The 19,499-nt window shown below is 34.8% G+C and overlaps 2 protein-coding genes across 2 annotated transcripts in view; both read right to left on the bottom strand.

Annotated features, from left to right (window-relative positions):
* Window positions 1–2,187: 2,187 nt before the first annotated feature.
* On the bottom strand, window positions 2,188–11,369 carry LOC117108839. Its single transcript, XM_033251001.1, has 6 exons — window positions 11,302–11,369; window positions 8,451–8,747; window positions 7,582–7,932; window positions 5,533–5,973; window positions 4,690–4,884; window positions 2,188–4,069 (listed from the first exon to the last, which is right to left on the bottom strand). The coding sequence occupies exons 1-6, from the start codon at window positions 11,327–11,329 to the stop codon at window positions 3,987–3,989; spliced, it is 1,395 nt and encodes a 464-aa protein (XP_033106892.1). The 5' UTR covers window positions 11,330–11,369; the 3' UTR covers window positions 2,188–3,986.
* Window positions 11,370–12,084: 715 nt separating this feature from the next.
* LOC117108843 (carboxypeptidase A2-like) overlaps window positions 12,085–19,499 on the bottom strand; it is a 22,402-nt gene continuing 14,987 nt past the window's right edge. The window contains exons 12-15 of the mRNA XM_033251012.1: window positions 19,261–19,475; window positions 15,683–15,767; window positions 13,668–13,857; window positions 12,085–13,333 (exon numbers count right to left, since the gene is read on the bottom strand). Of these exons, the coding sequence (XP_033106903.1) occupies window positions 13,228–13,333; window positions 13,668–13,857; window positions 15,683–15,767; window positions 19,261–19,475 (596 nt within the window). The 3' untranslated portion in view covers window positions 12,085–13,227. The remainder of the gene's footprint in view (window positions 13,334–13,667; window positions 13,858–15,682; window positions 15,768–19,260; window positions 19,476–19,499) is intronic.

Consider the following 19,499-nt stretch of genomic DNA (forward strand, 5'->3'; position numbering starts at 1 on the left):
AAAAAGTTATATTATAATAGAAAATAATTAGTAGGTATTATGTGATACAATGGTAAAGCTCTAATGACACATTTCAATCAAAGGGTCAGGGTTCAAACCTAAGGTTCACACTTTATTGAGCAATTAAGATACTACGTGGTAGGTTCGATTGCTAATTAGCCGATAACAAAATTAGTAAATACTTCCCAAAAGGCTGAGTATGCGATCTACGTGAAGCCAATAAAGGCATATTCATTATGTTTTTATGCGACACAATATTGTTATTTTCTGGTAGAGTTTGTTATTATAATCATTAGAAGTAACAGTAAAACTAATATTAGGGAGATTTCGCATCCTTACAAAAACGATAACGAATACTTTATTATTATTATTATCGTCATTCCTGCCTAAAACATTATTGACAATATGGCGTACGAGCTGAATATGATTGATTCATGCAAAAGGCATGAATACCCTACGCTGTGACAGATATGGTACTGTTTAGGGGAAGGGATTTCTAAAAATTTGATTACGTATCCGTATTCGTTATCGTTTTAGTAAGCTTGTAGAAACTCCCTATTATCTGAGATTTATCCGCGTAAATTAAAATTATCAATAACGAATAATTCAGACTAAAAAAAAACTTTTAAAAAACACCAACAAAATCCTACAACTGAGAAATAAACATAGATAATTAACAAAAAATAACAGATTTTAAATAAAATCAAATCCATTTAGAACCTAATGTGAACGAGACGAGACATAAAACATAAAGCAAAGTCGCAGCTTAAATTTATGCCAAGGTACTTGAATAAAAATGTTCTTAGATCACTAGGCCTATATTTCATTTAAAACAGCGAATTCGAAAATTTACAATTATATTGTATTGTACATTAAAAACTTATTGTCGTTGCTAGCGAACGTGACGGGAAATACCTTAATGAGTTCGGGTAGGTGATTTGTATAGTGTGCGTATTCTTAAATGGCGTTGTGGGTTCGCAGTGTACTAGCTTTAAAATGTCCAATTGGAGTCTGGTTGTCAGAACGGAGAATGTATGAACAGCGGAAATCAAAGCGAACTTCACGAGGTTAAGTTAACAGTAGATTGTCTCAAATCTTAGTTGATGAAACGTATTCTTAATGTATAGAATTGAAATAAAATTGCCTAGAATCCACAGTGTTTCCCCAGCAAATGAAATAACGCAGGAAAAGCAAGACAATCAGCAATAATCAGAAAAATACATTTAAAAAAAGTCAAATCAATCAAATAGCAAGATTCGTGATAAATTTTTTTTAACAGTATTCAGGCTTAAGTTGGGCACTCAATGCATCCGACGCGACGGTCGTGCAACAGATCGTTTTTAATGACGATCGGTTCACACTGCCACCGACAATCAGTAGACGGTGTCGCGTCGTCTAACGCTCACAGGGAGCGGAGTTGGATGGATTCGTCGGCCGACGGTCGTATGACGCCCGGCTTTAGAAAGGTTGTGGATTGGTCGAGAATAGACATTTTAGAGACGTTTCGAATTTTGTTTGCTTACTTGATAACAAAATCTGTACAGTGTATTTCTCAATATTCTTTTTGGTTAATATCCAGTTGTCAATTTTTTGAAAGCAAATTTTCATTTCTCCTTTACGGATTTGATATGTTTTACCTCTTGGCAAGAGGCATCGTCAAAAGTGAAGCGATGACAGCTCGGACCTTCCGTTGACAGTTCGGTTAATAGCGCATAAAGACATTAAACTGGATTTGCAATTTCCTGATCACAGAATTGCAAATGTCTGACCCATGTGGTAAATAATTAGCACCACGTCAGTAGAAAAATTGATAAAATCACTGACAGAACGATTATACAAAAATTATAAAATAAACCTGTAAGGAAATAGGATATATAGGCCTACAATTCCTAAAATATTTTCAATCTATAAAGAAGAAATATGGTATTGGGAGGGAATATGGAGTATTGTTTTCAATCTTCCTGAAGATTACTTTCAGTCGCAGAAACCAAAACTTGTTTCTGCAGATTATCTTATTTAAAAAGACACATTTCTTAAAGGTTATGGGAAGATATAATACAATCTTTGTTAATGCAACTACATGCGTGACGTCACCAACGTACCCTCTACTATCTGTTGTACTTTCCAAAGTATTATTGTTTGTGGCTACCCTCTCTAAATACCATCATTCAGACAAAAATGCGATTCTTCAACTTTACTCTAATAATTTATTTATCAAAACTGGTTGTTTTACAGTAAAGCGATGTTCACAATAATAAAACTTCAAATGCAACATGACCAACATGAACGAATCATTCGAAGAGTGAGGGTTTTAACTTATATTAGAGTAAGATTCTCATTGGATTGACAATTCACCATAAAACACTCAATTGGAGCTTATTGTGTATTGACCTAAAAAAGATAAGATTTTGCAATTTTTTTTTATAAGGTCTTTGTTTACAAATACTGTATTAGCAAATTATTATAAACAAACTAAAAAAAACTGCCAAAAATATTGAATGTATATGAACATGATAATTATTCTCTATAATTATCTCATTATAGAAGGATAATTCAAAATCATAAAATTTTACATTAAAGCAATAAGAACAAAACAGGTGTTGTATCATAATTTTACATTAAAATGACATTTTTACAACTCAATTGTAATTCCAGATATACGATTTATAAGGAAAAGCTAAAATATAAACGTAACCGAACGATTCCATTAAGAAGGTGGTGCACTTTCACTTGACTTCCTCAAAATTGCTTCTATTGTATATTCTATGCTGAGGGCTGCATTTTAATACAGTAAAATCAAATAAATAAATTACTGTATGGAAGATAATCGCCACCAAATATACTAAAGCTTTCTTTTTCTGTCGTCCAGATGTATATAATAATCAAACTTTTGTAAATAGTCAGTACCTTATATTATATTGAATATGTTATCCTGAATAAATATTTGGAAATTTAAAGAAAACAACAAATAAAAAGTTGTTAATATTGTATTTTTGGCAACGATTGCCTTCCATATTTGACTGAAAAGAAATTTGGCAAAAATCTTAATTGAATTTATCAAAGTACTTATTTAAAAGGCTTTAATTAGTAATACGGTAGAGTAAACCAATAACATTTTTGTCGATCATGCATTTTTGGTGACAATTGCATTCCATAATAGCTTGTATTAAAATTGGGAAAACCTTAATTTAATTTATCAAATTAAATTACTTATTTAAAAGTATCTCATCATTAATCCAACAAGACACATTTTGAACTAACTTTAGTTTTTGGTGACTGATACACATTTACTACAAATATCCATGACTTCAAGCTAATTTTATGCAAAGGAGAACAGAAATCGTAACATTATGGGCTTCTTAAACGGCATGAAAAATAGTAACAAGCTCTAATTTTTAGTATACTGCTCTTGTGCAGATATACTCTATGCTGTGAAAGTGGAATTTTCATGTAAAATGGAATGTGTTAAGGTTTCAATCAGCTCATTTCATTTAACAGGCATGCCAAGTACTGTGCATTGACAGATGAACAATGGCTGATATCACTTTGTACGATATTATGGACTTTCGAGTAATTCTGACCTGGTTTCTGCAGTATACTAATGCTAATATCAGGAGCTTATTTTTTCAATTGAAAGCCAATAACTTTAAAAAAAATAAATTCAAATTCTAAATTCTATTTTTTATTAATTTTTTTTTTTTTAGCTCATTACAGTTAAAGATTATCTATTGTCAAGTATTAACTCACTACTTAATATTGGATGGCAGCATGTAAAAAGCACTGTAAATTTAAAATTTGTTAAGATTATGACAATTACAGGTAAGTGGTTTTATACCTCTAATGCGCAACATGTTAGAATTTGTATAAAATGTTATGAATGTTTGACATTGTTGCATTAAAATTTAGGTCTTATGTCTTATTTATAAATTGGTTTATTTCAATTTGTGCATACTGTAATAGGGGGCCTAGTATAACAGCCTTGATGCTCAGGATGCAGAATTCACATCAAGAGAGGGCGCTATATCAGTTATCCAATATTCCACAAGGCACTTGATAACCATTTTATGATCTGTGAAAAAAAAATATAAAACAATCCTTGGATGTAATTTAATCAATGTCAATTAACAATTTCATTTCAGTATATTTCTCAAACTAATTATTTATTTATTTTTATTTATTAAGTTTCATCACTGCACAGAGAACAAACATAAAAAAAAAAACAAGACATAAAAAACAACGGAAAGGGAGGGATAAACAGGTGTCAAATACATCTATCTACATCGCACCTTGAACAAAATTTACCTCACATCGAAAAGAAAAGAGAGAAAAGAGACTTTAAACAACTACAATTTTAAGTATTATAAAAATTTAATTTTGACACTAATGATAATATATAATAATTATTATCAAATGTCAATCGTGACACCACCATTTTACCCTCTACATAATTTTCCTATCCCAGATTGAACACTGATTTTTTATTAAGGTTCAGTAAAGTTTGCAGCATGCGTGTGAACAGCTAAAAGAAAATTTGTTTACATAGTAATAATCCACAGGAAATATACCTTCTGGTAATACTCTGTAAAAACAGTAGCTTGAAGCATACTAAACTAAGTCTACAATATAAGAAATAAGCAAATGCATAATCAAATAGAATATATTATCAAGATTATTATGTTTCCATTTTACCTTGCAAAGCATCAGATAGCTGATAATTTTCCAATACTGCCTTCGCTCGGTTGTTATCGAGCAACAGAAGCCACTTTTTAATAGACACCAACATATCAAACATGCATGAGTTACCCTGCTCAAGGTTCTGCAAATGCTCAAAGAAATGCAGTAATTTCAGACGCAATCCCTCCAAATCCACATGGTTTAAACTTTCTATAAAATCAAGTGAAACATTGTATGTCAGTTATTCTTACACATATTTCATATGAAAAAAATAATTTTAAAAAATGTATCTGAAAGTTTGTCATTAGACAAATCCTTACAGATGTACAAAACATCCAAATTACTTACAAATACAAACACAAAAGAAATCCCTCCTTAATTTCATAATAAAAAAAAAAGAGTAGAAATGCTCGGGGGACAAGAGTAACAACTATTATTAAAACTCACTTCAAAGTTCATATTTTTCTATACGATAACTACATAAAAACTCCTTAATCATTCGTTCAAAAATTCAATAAACAATAATAACAAATTTAAATTGAAGTATAAATATTTATTAATATTAATAAACATTAATTACAATCTCAAGCCCATTAAAGCTACAAAATATATATACAGTAGTAAGATGTCAAGTGGTAATGACTAGAGGTAGCAAGAATTGAGTAATGATGCCTAATTTGAGAAGCAGGCCCATAACTGGTGTTCGGCAGCCATAATACTAAGACTACTACATCAGAGGGCTTGCACTACACTCGATCCACAGATGGAGTATGGGTGGGGATGGCTAGCCAGGGCTAGCCACCCTATTTACCCCTAAACCCATCACTGAACAAATAAATATCAACTTTTTATCCTAACCTTTCTTTTCTTGCAAAAAAATATCCCACAAGGAGTCGAAAAATGCAACCACCTCCTCTTTCAATTTGGCAAAATTTTCTGCACTTTGTTCCTCCTCTTTTTTCTTTGCCGTAGCTTTCCTTTCTGCTTCTTCTTTTCTCAAGTAAAATTGCCTTCTTTTCTTTTTTCTCCTACGTTTTTGATTTTTAGATAATTTGACAGTGTTATCTTTTCCATTAGGTTTACTTTGTTTGCTCTTGTTGTCATTTGTTGATCCATCCTCTTCACTGCCTTCTGATTTCTCAAGCTCCTCATATCGTTCTTCAAACGAAGTTGCCAATATCCGTGATTTCTCATGTTGCATGTCAAATGAAGAGGGTGATATGTTAGATTTACTGCCTAAATCATCTGCAGAAAGTAGTTCATTTTCTTTCAAGGTATCATAATTATCATCATTACATCCTGCAAAAAAAAAATATATATATAAATTGTCATTGTTCCTAAAGTGACGTAATAGAATTGTCCATTCCAGTACACCGAGGTTGCCCCTGAAGTGACCTTATCCTTGGTGACACAGAGTACATGTCATTAATACATACTGTATAGCCAATTCCAATCGATTCATGTAAAGTATCTGTATTGTATTATATATCTATGTACTTTTGTATACTTTTTATATACTTGTATATACTTTGTATATAATTTTTATATACTTTTTATATACTTGTATACACTTTTATATATATTTATATACTTTTATATATATATATTTCATATATTTTTATATACCTTTTATATACTTTTATATATTTGTTATATGCTTTTATATCATCAAGCATGTCTGTACTTCCGACCATGAAAATGATCATTATTATAAAAAGCCTCCAACAACAAATATTATCTGTACACTGTAATATCTATCCCTACAGTGGTTGTTTAAAAAAAAATTTTTTAGTTAGTATGTCTTTCGGGAAAATGTGCGATACATTTGACAGTCAGTCGCCTGATCTTATAGTTTTTAGCCCTAACTATCATCTTATGTCTTCAGCAGTAAAGTATTCATAGAAAATTATGTCTGGCCTTATAAGTTCAGACAAATATATAATTATATATATAGCCATCTCTTTTTATCCAAGGTCCTTGGTTAAAAAATCTGTCAAACTCCAATAATTCTCTCATGACTATCATACATTCTTCTAATTTATAGATAGTGGGCTGCTAGTATAGCCTGCTACTAAACAAGTACTCCAGATAAAAAAAAAACCTGAAGATATTATAATGCCTGTAAACAGCACAGAGGCTTTTAGTCATTGTCATTGAACCATGGACTTTGTGATTAGCGGTGGCCCTAGGGTTTTACAATTTCTGATTAAAAACAAGAGTCATGCCAGACCACGGTCAGGTAAAAGGAAATCCCTTAGGGATTTATAAGAAAGTCTCCGGCAAACTAAAGACATGGGCTTCGTAACTGAAAGCAAAAACACCTAAACTTAAGAGTAACTAAATAACTCTAGACAGTGCACTGTATCATTATCTAAGTCAATATATTCAGCAATTGCGGACAGTCAATCTTCTACATTGAGTCCATTAGGGATATTTGATACACCAGCAATCATGCATGTAGCGTAGAAAATCTTATTCTGCTCCTTGAGGGGAGACTTTAGTATAGTACGCAATGTCTGTGAATCACTGCAATATAACATCTCCTATGCCCTGGTGGGTTTAGAAGAGAGGGCATGTACTATTATACTAATCACTTGATACACTTAAGTAAACATGTACAAACAAGCCCCTTCTCATCCCTGCGAAGTGGCCAGACGATTCCTTAAAGCTCCATCCAGACTATCAAATTTTCTTCAATATATAGGCCCATGTATAGTAATAATGTGCCTATATATGGTTATAATGTGATGTCATCATGACCATATTTGGGCATATTACAGGTATCACATGATTTGATAGTCTGGACGAGACTTAAGGTTATTTGATCATTCACATTCACCACTTTTCACTGAAAAGTCCAATATCATTTTATACACAGTACCATGCAATCATGTCAAAAGACATTACCTGTATTTATAAGAATTCGATTACACGATTCCGGTAAGATATCCTCAACATTTTCCGTCTCTGTCACCAATGTAAATCTTGCCTCGAAGAAATTATTCCAAACTTTTGCAAGGGAGTGGGCCTCGTTTTTCAAACCAGCTCGAATCGATGCTATCTTAGCTTCTTTTCTTAGCAATTTCTTAGAGAGTTTGTGTTCCACTTCTCCTTCTGTCCCTGGTTGAGCTATCATTGGCACTTTCATCTCTGTTGGAACCACAACATTTTCACCTGTACACGTCCTGTTGTCTTCATCTATTATCTTCTTAGTTCTGCGTCTCCTTTTTCTTTTCCTTTTTCGCTTTTTAAATTCATCTGAGAAATAAATGCAAGATGAAGTAAACAAAGAAAAAAAAAACCAGTTATGTGGATTTTTAAAAATCATGTTTTACAGTAAAATACAAAACTAAATATTAATTCAACTTTGAAAAAGCTTAAAAATTCATACTACTTAGGCGAAATTTTTTATGATGATTTTGAATGAAAATAAAAATTTATTTTTGGCCAATTAGCACACAAACGCCACAAGAAAATGGAACTTTCAGAAAAAAATAAAAGTTTTTCTTTATTTTTATCACGCCCTGCCTTGAAATCGCCAAAAATAAGGTTTGTATTTCTCCCTAATTATATAAATTTTAAACATTTAACCATTCCATTACTATACACTGTTTATATTCACCAATAAAATGTTGTTTTCAGTTTCTTTTTTATCTGGATTTTTTTGGAAAAAACTATTTGCTAAATCAGAAAACAAAATTTTATTGTTATCTTACCAGGAATAAAAATGTATTCAATATAGGGCCTATTTTAGAAACAACACTGACGATACATACTGCTGTCTGTAGAATCACTTGTACAAGAAGCCGAGTCCTGCCTTGTGACCTCTAACCCCTCAATGGGTAGGCTTGCTTGGTATAATCTCCCTGAATCCTTTGCAGGTGTCTTCTTTTTCTTTTTGTTTATTGGTATTATTCCAGAGGTAGTTTCACCATCCTTGTGTTGTTGGTCATTCCGTAGGTTTTCCTCGGCACTGTTTGTTTCGTATGTATACGCACATTGCTTATAATTGCTAGGTGCTACAGTGGCATCCAGCCGAGACTTCAGTTTGTCAAGAACATAATTTACAAAAGCTATTACGGAAATAATCTGGAATAATTAGTTGGTATTAAAATACAATTTTTCATTCATAAATTAATTAAATATTGTAAAACATGTTGACAGAAGAGAGAACAATTGGATTACAGTAATTAAAAAAAAACAAAAACATTTGATTGAATATTTTAAAAATTAAATATATACCATACATACAGTGTTAATATTGTAGACCATAGTTTTCGATTCACATGGGAAACATTTTACAACAAATTATTCACCAACACTGTAGGTAAGCTAAGAAATCTAAACAAACTAACTGGTACAGTAGGTGGAATTGTTTAGACACAATAACCAAACATTGTTACTTGTCATTCAGCTGAGGAAGGTCCGAGAATGCAGACTGAAAGTTACTGGTAAGTAATAATTTCTTGGCTTAACATGAATGAAATTATGTTGTTAGATCCAATTTGGCTGTTTTTGAATTAATATTCTCCTCCAACTTGCTGTAGATTTGAACATAACTTTAAGGATTAGTAAATTTTTCTCTTGGTAGAGTTTCTATCACTGCTTGATCAAATTTGGCTGGATGGAAAAACTCAAAAATCGCTTGCTGTGTAAGCATGGATCTGCGAGCTTGCTTTCCTGCCGAGCTTTTTAAGCGACAGTGTTGCCATTTGCTAGTTTTGATGGCCAGACTCCTCAAATGTTCGCTAGGCCGTAACGTTTGAAATGTCATGACCAAACTATATTTGGCCAAATTTCTGAAAAACTTACATTTTTTTCAATATAGGGTCTAATATCGTAGACTTGTTTTGGATAGCCTGTGTTTTTGTACAAAATAATTTTAAAGTATATATTTCATTGTACCTGTAATCTTGTACCTTTATTTACATTGAATGTTCCAGTCGTACCATACTCGCACTAACATCTTAATCTATTTCCCCTTTGGTCGACGTTGACGTAACAATGAGTTTGATTTAAAATATTAGCAGTTACATTTTGTTTGGTTGAATTGATATTTTTTTTAATCCTCATTATTGCAGACATGCATGACGTCAGCCTGCACCACACAAACAGATAGATTTGGGGAATTTCCATTCACAAACAAATTTTATTTTCAGTCAAAACCAAGGTTTCGGTGTTCAGATTAACTAAATATTACACCCAGTTGTGGATGAATATATAACCTAACAAAATAAACTGGTTTCAGAACAAAATAAACTTATCTTCTCTGAAATAATTGCATGCAACCAAAACTTTCAACAATAAATTCAATCACTTCGCGAAGTCGGCAAAATTGGTTTGGACAAGGTCAAAAAGGAAAATGTGTACTACGTCATCAGTATTTTCGGCTCATAGGGAAAAAATAAATATGACCTCTGTAGCCAAAACAATAGAGGGCTATGCAGACAGTTGAGTTGCTAGCAGAATATGAACGTGGTGCCATGATATCGTGCTATCAACGAACGGCCGATAGTCACATCCTACCTTTAGCAAACGGAAGTTAAGATACGCTACCGTATCTCTCTAGCCAAGGCTAAAAATGAAATAAAATTTTTTAAAAGGCTCATTAACCAAATCTCCTGGAATTGACTTCTTCCAAAGAAGTGGTGAGACTAGTGGCAAGCTACCTAGGCCAGACTCCAAGTAGGCCTAAAAAAAACTAGGGCCTAGGCCCTAGGATAGGACGGTCTAGATTTTAGGTCTGCATACATGTATAGGCCTTTTTCACGAATCGGTAGACATCATGAAGTGATGACAAACATTTCAAATCAGCGGTGCGTAACCAACAGAAATAAGATAAGCTTTTGGGCTGATTTTCTGACATCATGTTATTTAAAAAATCATAACTCCATAACGGAGTGCCGTATCCAAAAAACTTTTTCCAGCAAAATGTTCTTAAAAGACTATTCTACACCACTATATGATTGAAAAAAAAATTGAAAAATTGTTTTGACCTCTGAAATCAAGAATTAAAAAGAAAAGCCTATCTCAGTAGTGTATTAAAATATTTGCTGGAAATTTTTTGGATATGACGCCCCGTTATGGAGTTATGATTTTTTAAATAACATGATGTCAGAAAATCAGCCAAAAAGCTTATCTTATTTCTGTTGGTTACGCACTGCTGATTCCGAATGTTTGTCACCACTTCAATACGTCTACCGATTCGTATGTAGAGTAGCTGCTAAAACTACTCTATTATAGAGTAGACAAGGAGAGGCTCGGTTAAGATTCAAAAAGTACACCACTGGGCCTAGTCTAAGTCCCATCAATCCTAAATGTAAGTGTGTAGCTACGGATGTCCAAAAGAGTCCTGAGGGCCTATATTATTAGTATTTTAGTATTTTATATACGGTAGGCTATCTATGGCTAGGCCTCCGAGTCCTAGGCCCTGCCTAATTAATAGTAGGCTAGGCCTAGGCCTAGCTTCTAGAACAGATAGAAATCACCATTTTTACCCGTCAAAAAATATATCTGTAGTGAAATAGACTAGACCGAAATATTATCTATACACATCGCACTACACTACTAGGCCTAGGCCTCCTAGGCCATTTTTTGTCTACAACTTAGATGAACATCCAAACCTACTTTGTTTACGCTTTGATACTTTCTCCATGTTTTTTTTCAAATTTCGTGAGCTTCTGCTGAGGGCGCACACTCGGTCAAAAAATGGTCAAAAAGTATCTCATCAAAAACCGACGCTGATGGCGCACTCCAAAATGTTGCTATACTTTTTGTATCTTCGAACACATAATGGTAAACTCATTCTTGGTGGAGATTCTGTTCCCATTTGTGACCACTCTGCCAAAGTGATTGATAATTTTTGTAAAAGATATATTCGGTCTGCATTGCATGGAACCTGTCTCTTATACACATCTTTCCATTACTATACACTGTTTATATTCACCAATAAAATGTTGTTTTCAGTTTCTTTTTTATCTGGATTTTTTTGAAAAAAATTTCTTTTCCTTTTGGTTTCCTTTTGCTTATTTTGTTAAAACTGTTCCATTGGAGTTTTGGGTGCTGTTTTAGTTAAGTATTGATTGTTAATGTTAAGATTATTTTCTCCTTATTCTTTTGTGTATTTTGTAAGACCACACCACTGACTATGAGTGCCACCGATACAAAGGTGAAGTGTCACAAATAAATAAATACGAAAAATCACTTGTGGCGTGTCTACGTACACACATATCATACTGTACTAATTAACGTCAACAGGCGTCAAAAGTAGGTGTCAACAGGCTTCAAACGCTATAATTACGCCTGTATAGTCGGAGTTTACTGTCCATTATTTCTCACTGGCACGATCAACACTTATTTTATATTAAATAATAAAAAGAAAAACTGTTATAACAGGCTCTCTTATTCACATTTTAGAGTAAACAATTTTATTATTATAAACATACAAATTCATACACACAATAATAATATATATAGTATACCTATGGAGTTAATAACAACTTATTACTGTATATGATGACAACAAACTATAAGTTAAACAAACACGTATGCATAGGCCAACTAACTTGGCCTCTAGCTAATAATAAGCAAATAACTACCGTAATCTTCTAAATTCGTTCAAACATTTTATGAAAAATTCATAGAAAATGTTATATTTATATATTTATTCACTGTTATATCATCAAACATCCGTAATTCATAATTTTATTTTTGTCATCCGCGCCGATGAGATGGTATATATATAACAAAAGGAGGTACATAAACTTAACAGTCACGGGTATGAAGACGAAATTCAAATATGTAGGCCTACGGTACAGGAATTGGTATTATTAACAGGGAGTAAGATTAGGTTCCGATGTTGTAGGCGAGATCAAATATCATTTAGTACTTGAATTGAATTTAGATTATAGTGTCCACTGAAACGAGACTTTGTATTAATATGAACAATCTTAAAGTTTTCGATAGCAGGGAGTTTTTAGCTCCATGTATCTAGAAATACCCAGTTAATAGGTCCATGCCCAGATGATTGATTAATAGGTCTTTTTTGTGCTGATTGCAAAATATATCTTTTTTTGTATGGGTGGTGGCTAGGGCCAATTATCTTTATCATTATCATTATCAAGCTCCGATGAGAAGCTCTAGAAACACTTGGTTGATTGATTAATAGATCTTTTTGTGTGGGCGGCCGTTAGGGCCAATTATTGTATTGTTAATAGCTCCGATGAGAAGCTTCAGAAATAGTATGCTGATTGATTAATATAAGTTAAATAAATATACGGTAGCTTGATTTTGCACTCTCATAATAAAAGAGAATACGTATGTGACCTTAAGAGTGATGCTAATCCACAAGAGTAGTGTTGAATATTTCGTCGTATCAACGACACATCAGCAACTGAGACAAGAATTAGGCAGGCAAGATCTTATATACCGTGCTAATAAGCTAACAGGTGCCGTAAAATATTGAGAAAAAATAATAATAATAGTCGTACGGTGCCAAACAACGTCTGTGTTTGTAATTAATATAACGATATCTTGCTTCCCTTGAATGTTATGTTATGCTCTGCAGCAGACGACAGCACAGAATGCCATAAAGCACAGGCGGGTCAACATCCAAATCGGAAGAGACGGTAGACTACAGGTCGCCGCGTTACGATCAAGACTACGGAGGAAAACAAGACAAAATGTAGCAAATACATATAAATATATACACCCCCCACCCACACACACATACATACACACATATACATACATAATATACACGTCACACGCACAAACACATAAGCATATACGGGAAAAAATTAATCAATTCATTCATTCATTCTTTCGTTCATTCCTTATTCAATCCTTCATTCTTGTCTCTAGTCAATTATTGCATATTTGTCTTTGTGTTAAGCTTTCGTTTTCTCAACATAATAATAATATTCAACAAGAGAATACTCTCTGAGAATAGGAAAATAAACGAAGTACCAGTACATTTCCATGTTATAGCCTACCTGATTAAATGTTTGGCAATTTCTTTAATTCCTTCAAATGTTTCTATTCCAGTCGGCTCAATTTGATCTTCCGGTAGAAAGAATCGATATACACCGTTATCTCGTAGTTCAAGCCCGTATGAATAAGTAATACCTGCAACCTCATACGTCCAGTCACAGGAACAACCGTGCATGACAAACTTGTTTCCTCCTTCAATTCAATAAAATGTCTCAGATCAATATTCCTTTCATGTTTCCTACCATTTTTTTTAAATTGTATTTCCGATGTGTTTCTGATCGTGTTTTCTACTGTTTCATTTATTGTTTCTTGCCATGCAGTGGTGGCGCAAGGATTTTCCCTAGGGATTTGTGGGGACGTCGCAAGCGCAACGGCCCATGATTCCGGTGGTTCTGGTTCTCCTAAGGACTCCGAAGGTGTAGAAATAAAACAGAAGGGGAAAAAAAACCAGAAAGGGCCACCACTGCAGTTTAAGAATTGCAGCGTCATTGGACCTGAGGAAACTCACAATCACACGAGCATCGGCTTTGCGAGGAAAACCACATTTGGTTGTTAAATCTCTGAGCGTTTTAGAGGTAGAGTAAGCGAAAACGACACCACCAAGAAAGAAGGCGAGAAAATTAGGATGTCTTTTTTCAACTAGGCGAATTTATTCGCGCGAATCGAAGGCTTCGGTTCAGTTCCTGAGCTCTGATTGGTTGCGCACTTTTTTTCGCTTCGCAAAAACTAGAAACGAACTACTGATTTCGCTGAATAGCAATGTGAATGCGCATGCGCATGAACCGACGCTTTCAACTCGCGCGAATAAATCCGCAAGTGGAAAACAGGCTATAGAGTAAAACATGTTAAAATACAATAAATTAAGGAACATTTTTAAACCCTTCAAAAGATTGTGTATTATGTGATTACGTCAATTATCCGGATCCGCGCCAGTAATTTTCGAGACTGTCGACGCGTGGTTAAACGAGTCCTGGAACTATATTTAATTTAGACATAGGCTCTACTTAGCTTCTTTAAAACACTGCTACTTTAACATCTCTAGAATTAACCAATCACTGTTTAGGATTCTGAAATGGCTTCAATGTGGCGAGAATTTCCAATTAGACAAGCAGACGACAGCGAGTTCCCCGCGTAGTGTTGGTATAGAAATCAAGCAGTACCGGTAAAATAGGCCGGCCCAGTTATATTGCCAAACTTATTATAGCCTATTTATATATGTATAACATCAATTAGTTTGACGCAAGTAACCGACCAAGGAAAGAAAAAAATAAGAATCTGATGTAAACTACCGTACTGTATGTGTACAGTTATGCGATTGAAACTCAACCGAGAAAGTACAGGCATAGGCCTACTTGGTGATATTGCATACAGAGCAACATCGCGTTTCCGCGTAACCATCAAGTACAGTATACCAAGTACGGTATACCACCGGCACACTTTTCCAGTTTTATTAATGTCGATGATAATGTCGCCGTTTTGACTAAATAGTAGTGCCAATTACATACAGTATTTTTCTGTATGATATGTTTATGCACATATTTCAAAACCAAAATCATTAATCGAGTTTATCATCGTAAGCAGTCGTCTTCACAATAACAATAAAACAGTCAACAAAACCTATTGGTGGCCAAAACCTCTGTGACATTGACACTTTATTAAAGATACAGGCTAACTTTTTGAATAAATGTCGCGGCGTTAATCGGAAGTACGATAATATAAAAATATACACAAGCCGTTTATGGGCATTCCATTATGTTCTTTTATGCTCGAGGTTAGATTTTCGAGAAGAGCCAGAGATCTATGTACCACTATGGAGTAAAACTCCGGGTACAAACAAGTCCATAATTTTAACAATTCAATTTGTAATCTCAAATAGGCCTAAGATCTCCTCTTGAATAAGTACGGTACCGTACTGATTGTTTTAAACGACGCGCCTCATTATTTCGTATACGGTTGACGATGTTGGTAACTTCATGGCATGATGGAAATTAACGAGCACTAGCTTCTGCATACTTACCTATCGTTTCCGACACAGACCCGTATGTATAATTGGTTCCGTAGACGTTTCTTATAGCATTGCTCGCCTTTTCTGCCAATTTGGACTGAGAAAAAAACACATAAATTTATTAAATCTGATTGAATCAATACTACTAAACTAAAATAGATAAAGTGAAAGGCCACATTTCACCCCAGAGTCTTCTCCAGCATAGGAACGTAACCTCCATCATATACATGCGCTAGGGAGGTTTCGGTTCGCGGGACGACGTGACGTGACGGATTCGCTCATCCGTGACAATTATCTGCGTTCTTGGCACACTGCCTCCTATAATTCAGACACAGGGAGCTTTCCATTTATTTGTTCAACGGTGGTAGGACGTAGAACGTAATAACGTCACTAAAAGTCATCTGCGCATGCCAGAACGTTAACTTCTCCTCGTCGCGTGGATTAAGGATGCAATTTGGCCAAATCTACGTATGCAGAGAACGTAGGGCGCCGGTAGGACTGTCACGCATAAGTGATTCCGATCTAGCGTCGCGTCTTCGAATAAATCGAAAGCACCCAACTTTTGTCGTCCATTGTCATATTAGTAGACTTTATCTATAAAACCGATTAAATAAGCATGTGAAACCTCTAATTTGTCATATATTTCGAGGATTCGCTCCTGGACCACTTTCGGAACATTTTGAGAACGACGCCCGACCGCGCCCACTTTATCCTCGTCGAGGACATCGGCCCCTCGTCGGGGATCTCGGCCTCCCCGTTCAGGGGCGGATTTAGGGGGGGGGCGGCCCGGCCCCCCCCCCTTTTTTTTAGGAGGTAAATAAAAGAAAAAAGGAAGGAAAAAAGGAAGAAAAAGAAAAAAATGATAGCCCAGAACACCTCAAATGTTATTTTCGGGCATCATATGGAAACGTTGTATCATTTGCTCTCCAAGGTCGCCTTAACCATTGGAGAAAACTTGATTTTTTCACAAAAGTACATTTTTGGTACAAAATCTATGATTTTATTGTAATGGCCCAAGTGGATTATGTTGTAAAAAATATTAATCTACCAATTCGTGAAGAAAAAATGGAAAAAAAATCCCTACAGTTTTGTCGGAATACGCCAATTTATAACAGCTCCTCACGCCGATTTAGATAGGGAATTTCAAGAAATTTCAGGTTTTTGGCTGTTCCGAGCTCGTTTCTTACTCCCTCACTCACATACTATTTCTTTGTTCGAATTGGCCCAAGTAGATTCGTGGAGGGAATAAGCTTGAAATTGATGTAAAACTTAGTATGATTGGTTGGGTAGTTTTATCGGAAAATAAGAAAATATAAAATCCATTCCACGATTGTCTGAGTCTCGTGGGGTCAAAAAATTTCTCAAGCGTGAAAGTCCGATTCACTGGAATGACGTCATACTTCTGTTTACTTAATTGTGTTCGCCGTGTTTGACTTCTTTCTTCATATAATTTGGCCTAATTTAGTTATCAGTTGGATTTTTGTGTGCTTTTATTACCTTTATTAAATAACAAATGTCCCAAGACAAGATATTTGCAGCAATTAGGCTATATTTATGCCAAAAAATGCAATTTAAAAATAAATGTACCACCCACCACACGTTTGCCGTTATAGAAACTCCTTTGTTCCTAACTCCATTCACCTTTATAATAACAATATTAATAGATAATTTGTAGTTTTAATTAGTAGTACAGTAGAAGTTTGATGTGTTTAAGTTTCAGTTTAAGTTTTAACGTGTAATTGTATGTAATTTTCTTTGCATGTTCATCTTGACTAGATAGTGTTTGGTGCTAATTAGTTTTTCTATATTTTTGTTTCTTTATTTATTATATGATATTTACATTTGTTACCTTGCCAGTGATTGCAATTTCTGAGTTTTATTTCAGACAATAAAAGAATCTTGAATCTTGAATTTATAGTCTGGACCGTTTGAAATTTTTAGTAGGGGTGTAGGGTAGGGCTAAGGCAATCCCGCCAACACGAAAGCGTAGACTAGGGGAAGAAAGATCTCAACATTTGTTTACTTTACATTGTACTATGTGTACTGTTAAATATGTGTTCAAGTACAAGTTTAAACAAAATAATATTGAATGTGGAATTTGAATTCTGTTTTGTTTTGTTGTATTTTAACCCCATCATGAAAATGAAACAAACCCAATGTTTTTAATTGGTCGATCCAAATGAATTACTTGTACAGCGGGGTTCATTTGACCTCAGTTCGCTGCTTTCGTGATAGCTGGACTAGCAAATGATAAAAAGTGGCAAAAACGTTTCCATATGTAGAACACAACAATTTCGCGGGGGCATGCCCCCGGGCCCCCTAGCACATTGTTGATTCGATCGGCCCAAATTTCGCCCCGCCCCCCCCCTTTTGGACATCTCTGGATCCGCCCCTGCCGTTGAGCAAATCCTGGCGCCACCCCTGGCAAAAAGCACAAGGAGAGCAGCAGATGGAATTAAACCGGACGCGATTTTTTTTTTCCGTACGAAACATTTGCATGAAACTCCACTCGGGTTGTCTCGACTGACTCGACTCGAAAATCGCAATTCTGGAGGTCAAAAGGTCATCGACCAAAGATAAACGTCTACAAAACTTCTGAGATACAGGATTGCTGCTCGCTGTCTGATTTTGAAAAAAACACATTGCCATTCTAATATAATGAGTCGTTTAAAACGACATATGTATTATTTGATTTCGCGGCACGAATAATAAAAAGTGTTAGGCCCTATTTGAATTTGAGTTACATACTGTGAAAAATTTTATTTTTTAGTTGGCCGCGGTTTTGGATAATTGTTTAACCTATGTCATGACGAATTCGAGCAGGTAGGACCTAACTCAGCTTGGAACTAGGCCGTTCCACTAGGCCCATTATTTTAGCCTCTTTTGCTCTAGCCTTAGATAGATAGATGTACCTATTTACCACTGGTACTACTATAGAAGGGGGTACTAGCTGTTGTTGTTGTAGTACATTTGATAACAAACATACAAAAAGCTCACAGTTAGTTACAGACGTAGCCTACATCCCATAAATCGGTAAGATTTTATAGGCCTGCCGTAGGTAAACAAAGAACAGTACAGTAAATGTAATAGAATACTCGAGCGTCACGACATTGCGAAGTGCCTGCTCTTGTTCGTATATCAAACTCGAGTCGAATCAATCCGAGACGGCCCGAGTGGAGTTTCATGCAAATATTTCGTACGGAAAAAAAAAATCGCAAACCGGACACCAAACTGAAATTAAACGTCACTTCCGGTAGGCTTGCAAACTGTTAAACAGGACTAGACTCAGTCATGTCAACAAAACTCTGATGTGATTCGGGTATCCGTTTTTTGTTTGTTTGTTTGTCTGCTTTTTTCGGCGTATACAAATCCAGATTCAGATCCAGATTTTGACTATGAGACACCACACGACACATTACCTGTGCTGTCATACAAAACCATGTTTGTAAGGGACAAATCATGTTTTGTAAAGACAGAATAACTTTTGTCTATATTACAAAACATGTCGTCCCTAGCAAACATCGTTTTGTATGACAGAGCAGGTAATGTATATCGTTTGGCGCCCCGTATCTAACATTCTGATTACTTACAAGTTCGTCATAGTGTTCTGGTTTGTCTAATGTCCAACACCACGGGAATAAAAATATTTGACCATAACTATGCATAGAAACGTAAGCATCGATATACGGGTGCTCTAGCAGGAAGTTCGCTACGTTCCTTACTTCCACCTCAGAGAAGGGTTTTGGTCCAGGGTTAATAGGCGAACATTTTGTTTCATTGTCGGCGAAGAAAGTTGGTGATGATGCTAGTAATGGAAATAAATTCGAAA

Source organism: Anneissia japonica, unplaced genomic scaffold (genome assembly GCF_011630105.1).
Source record: "Anneissia japonica isolate Jap-2015-1 unplaced genomic scaffold, ASM1163010v1 scaffold6417_len956965_cov193, whole genome shotgun sequence".
Lineage (NCBI taxonomy): Eukaryota > Metazoa > Echinodermata > Crinoidea > Comatulida > Comatulidae > Anneissia > Anneissia japonica.

What these genes read in the sequence shown, in the direction of transcription:
- LOC117108839 (XM_033251001.1), bottom strand. Translation starts at nt 11,329, where the DNA reads ATGGAGAAAGTATCAAAGCGTAAACAAA. An exon ending in TCGAATTCTTATAAATACAG is followed by an intron (nt 5,974 to 7,581) that starts GTAATGTCTTTT and finishes TTTTTTTTGCAG; the next exon opens with GATGTAATGATGATAATTAT. An exon ending in GCTATCTGATGCTTTGCAAG is followed by an intron (nt 4,070 to 4,689) that starts GTAAAATGGAAA and finishes TTTTTTTCACAG; the next exon opens with ATCATAAAATGGTTATCAAG.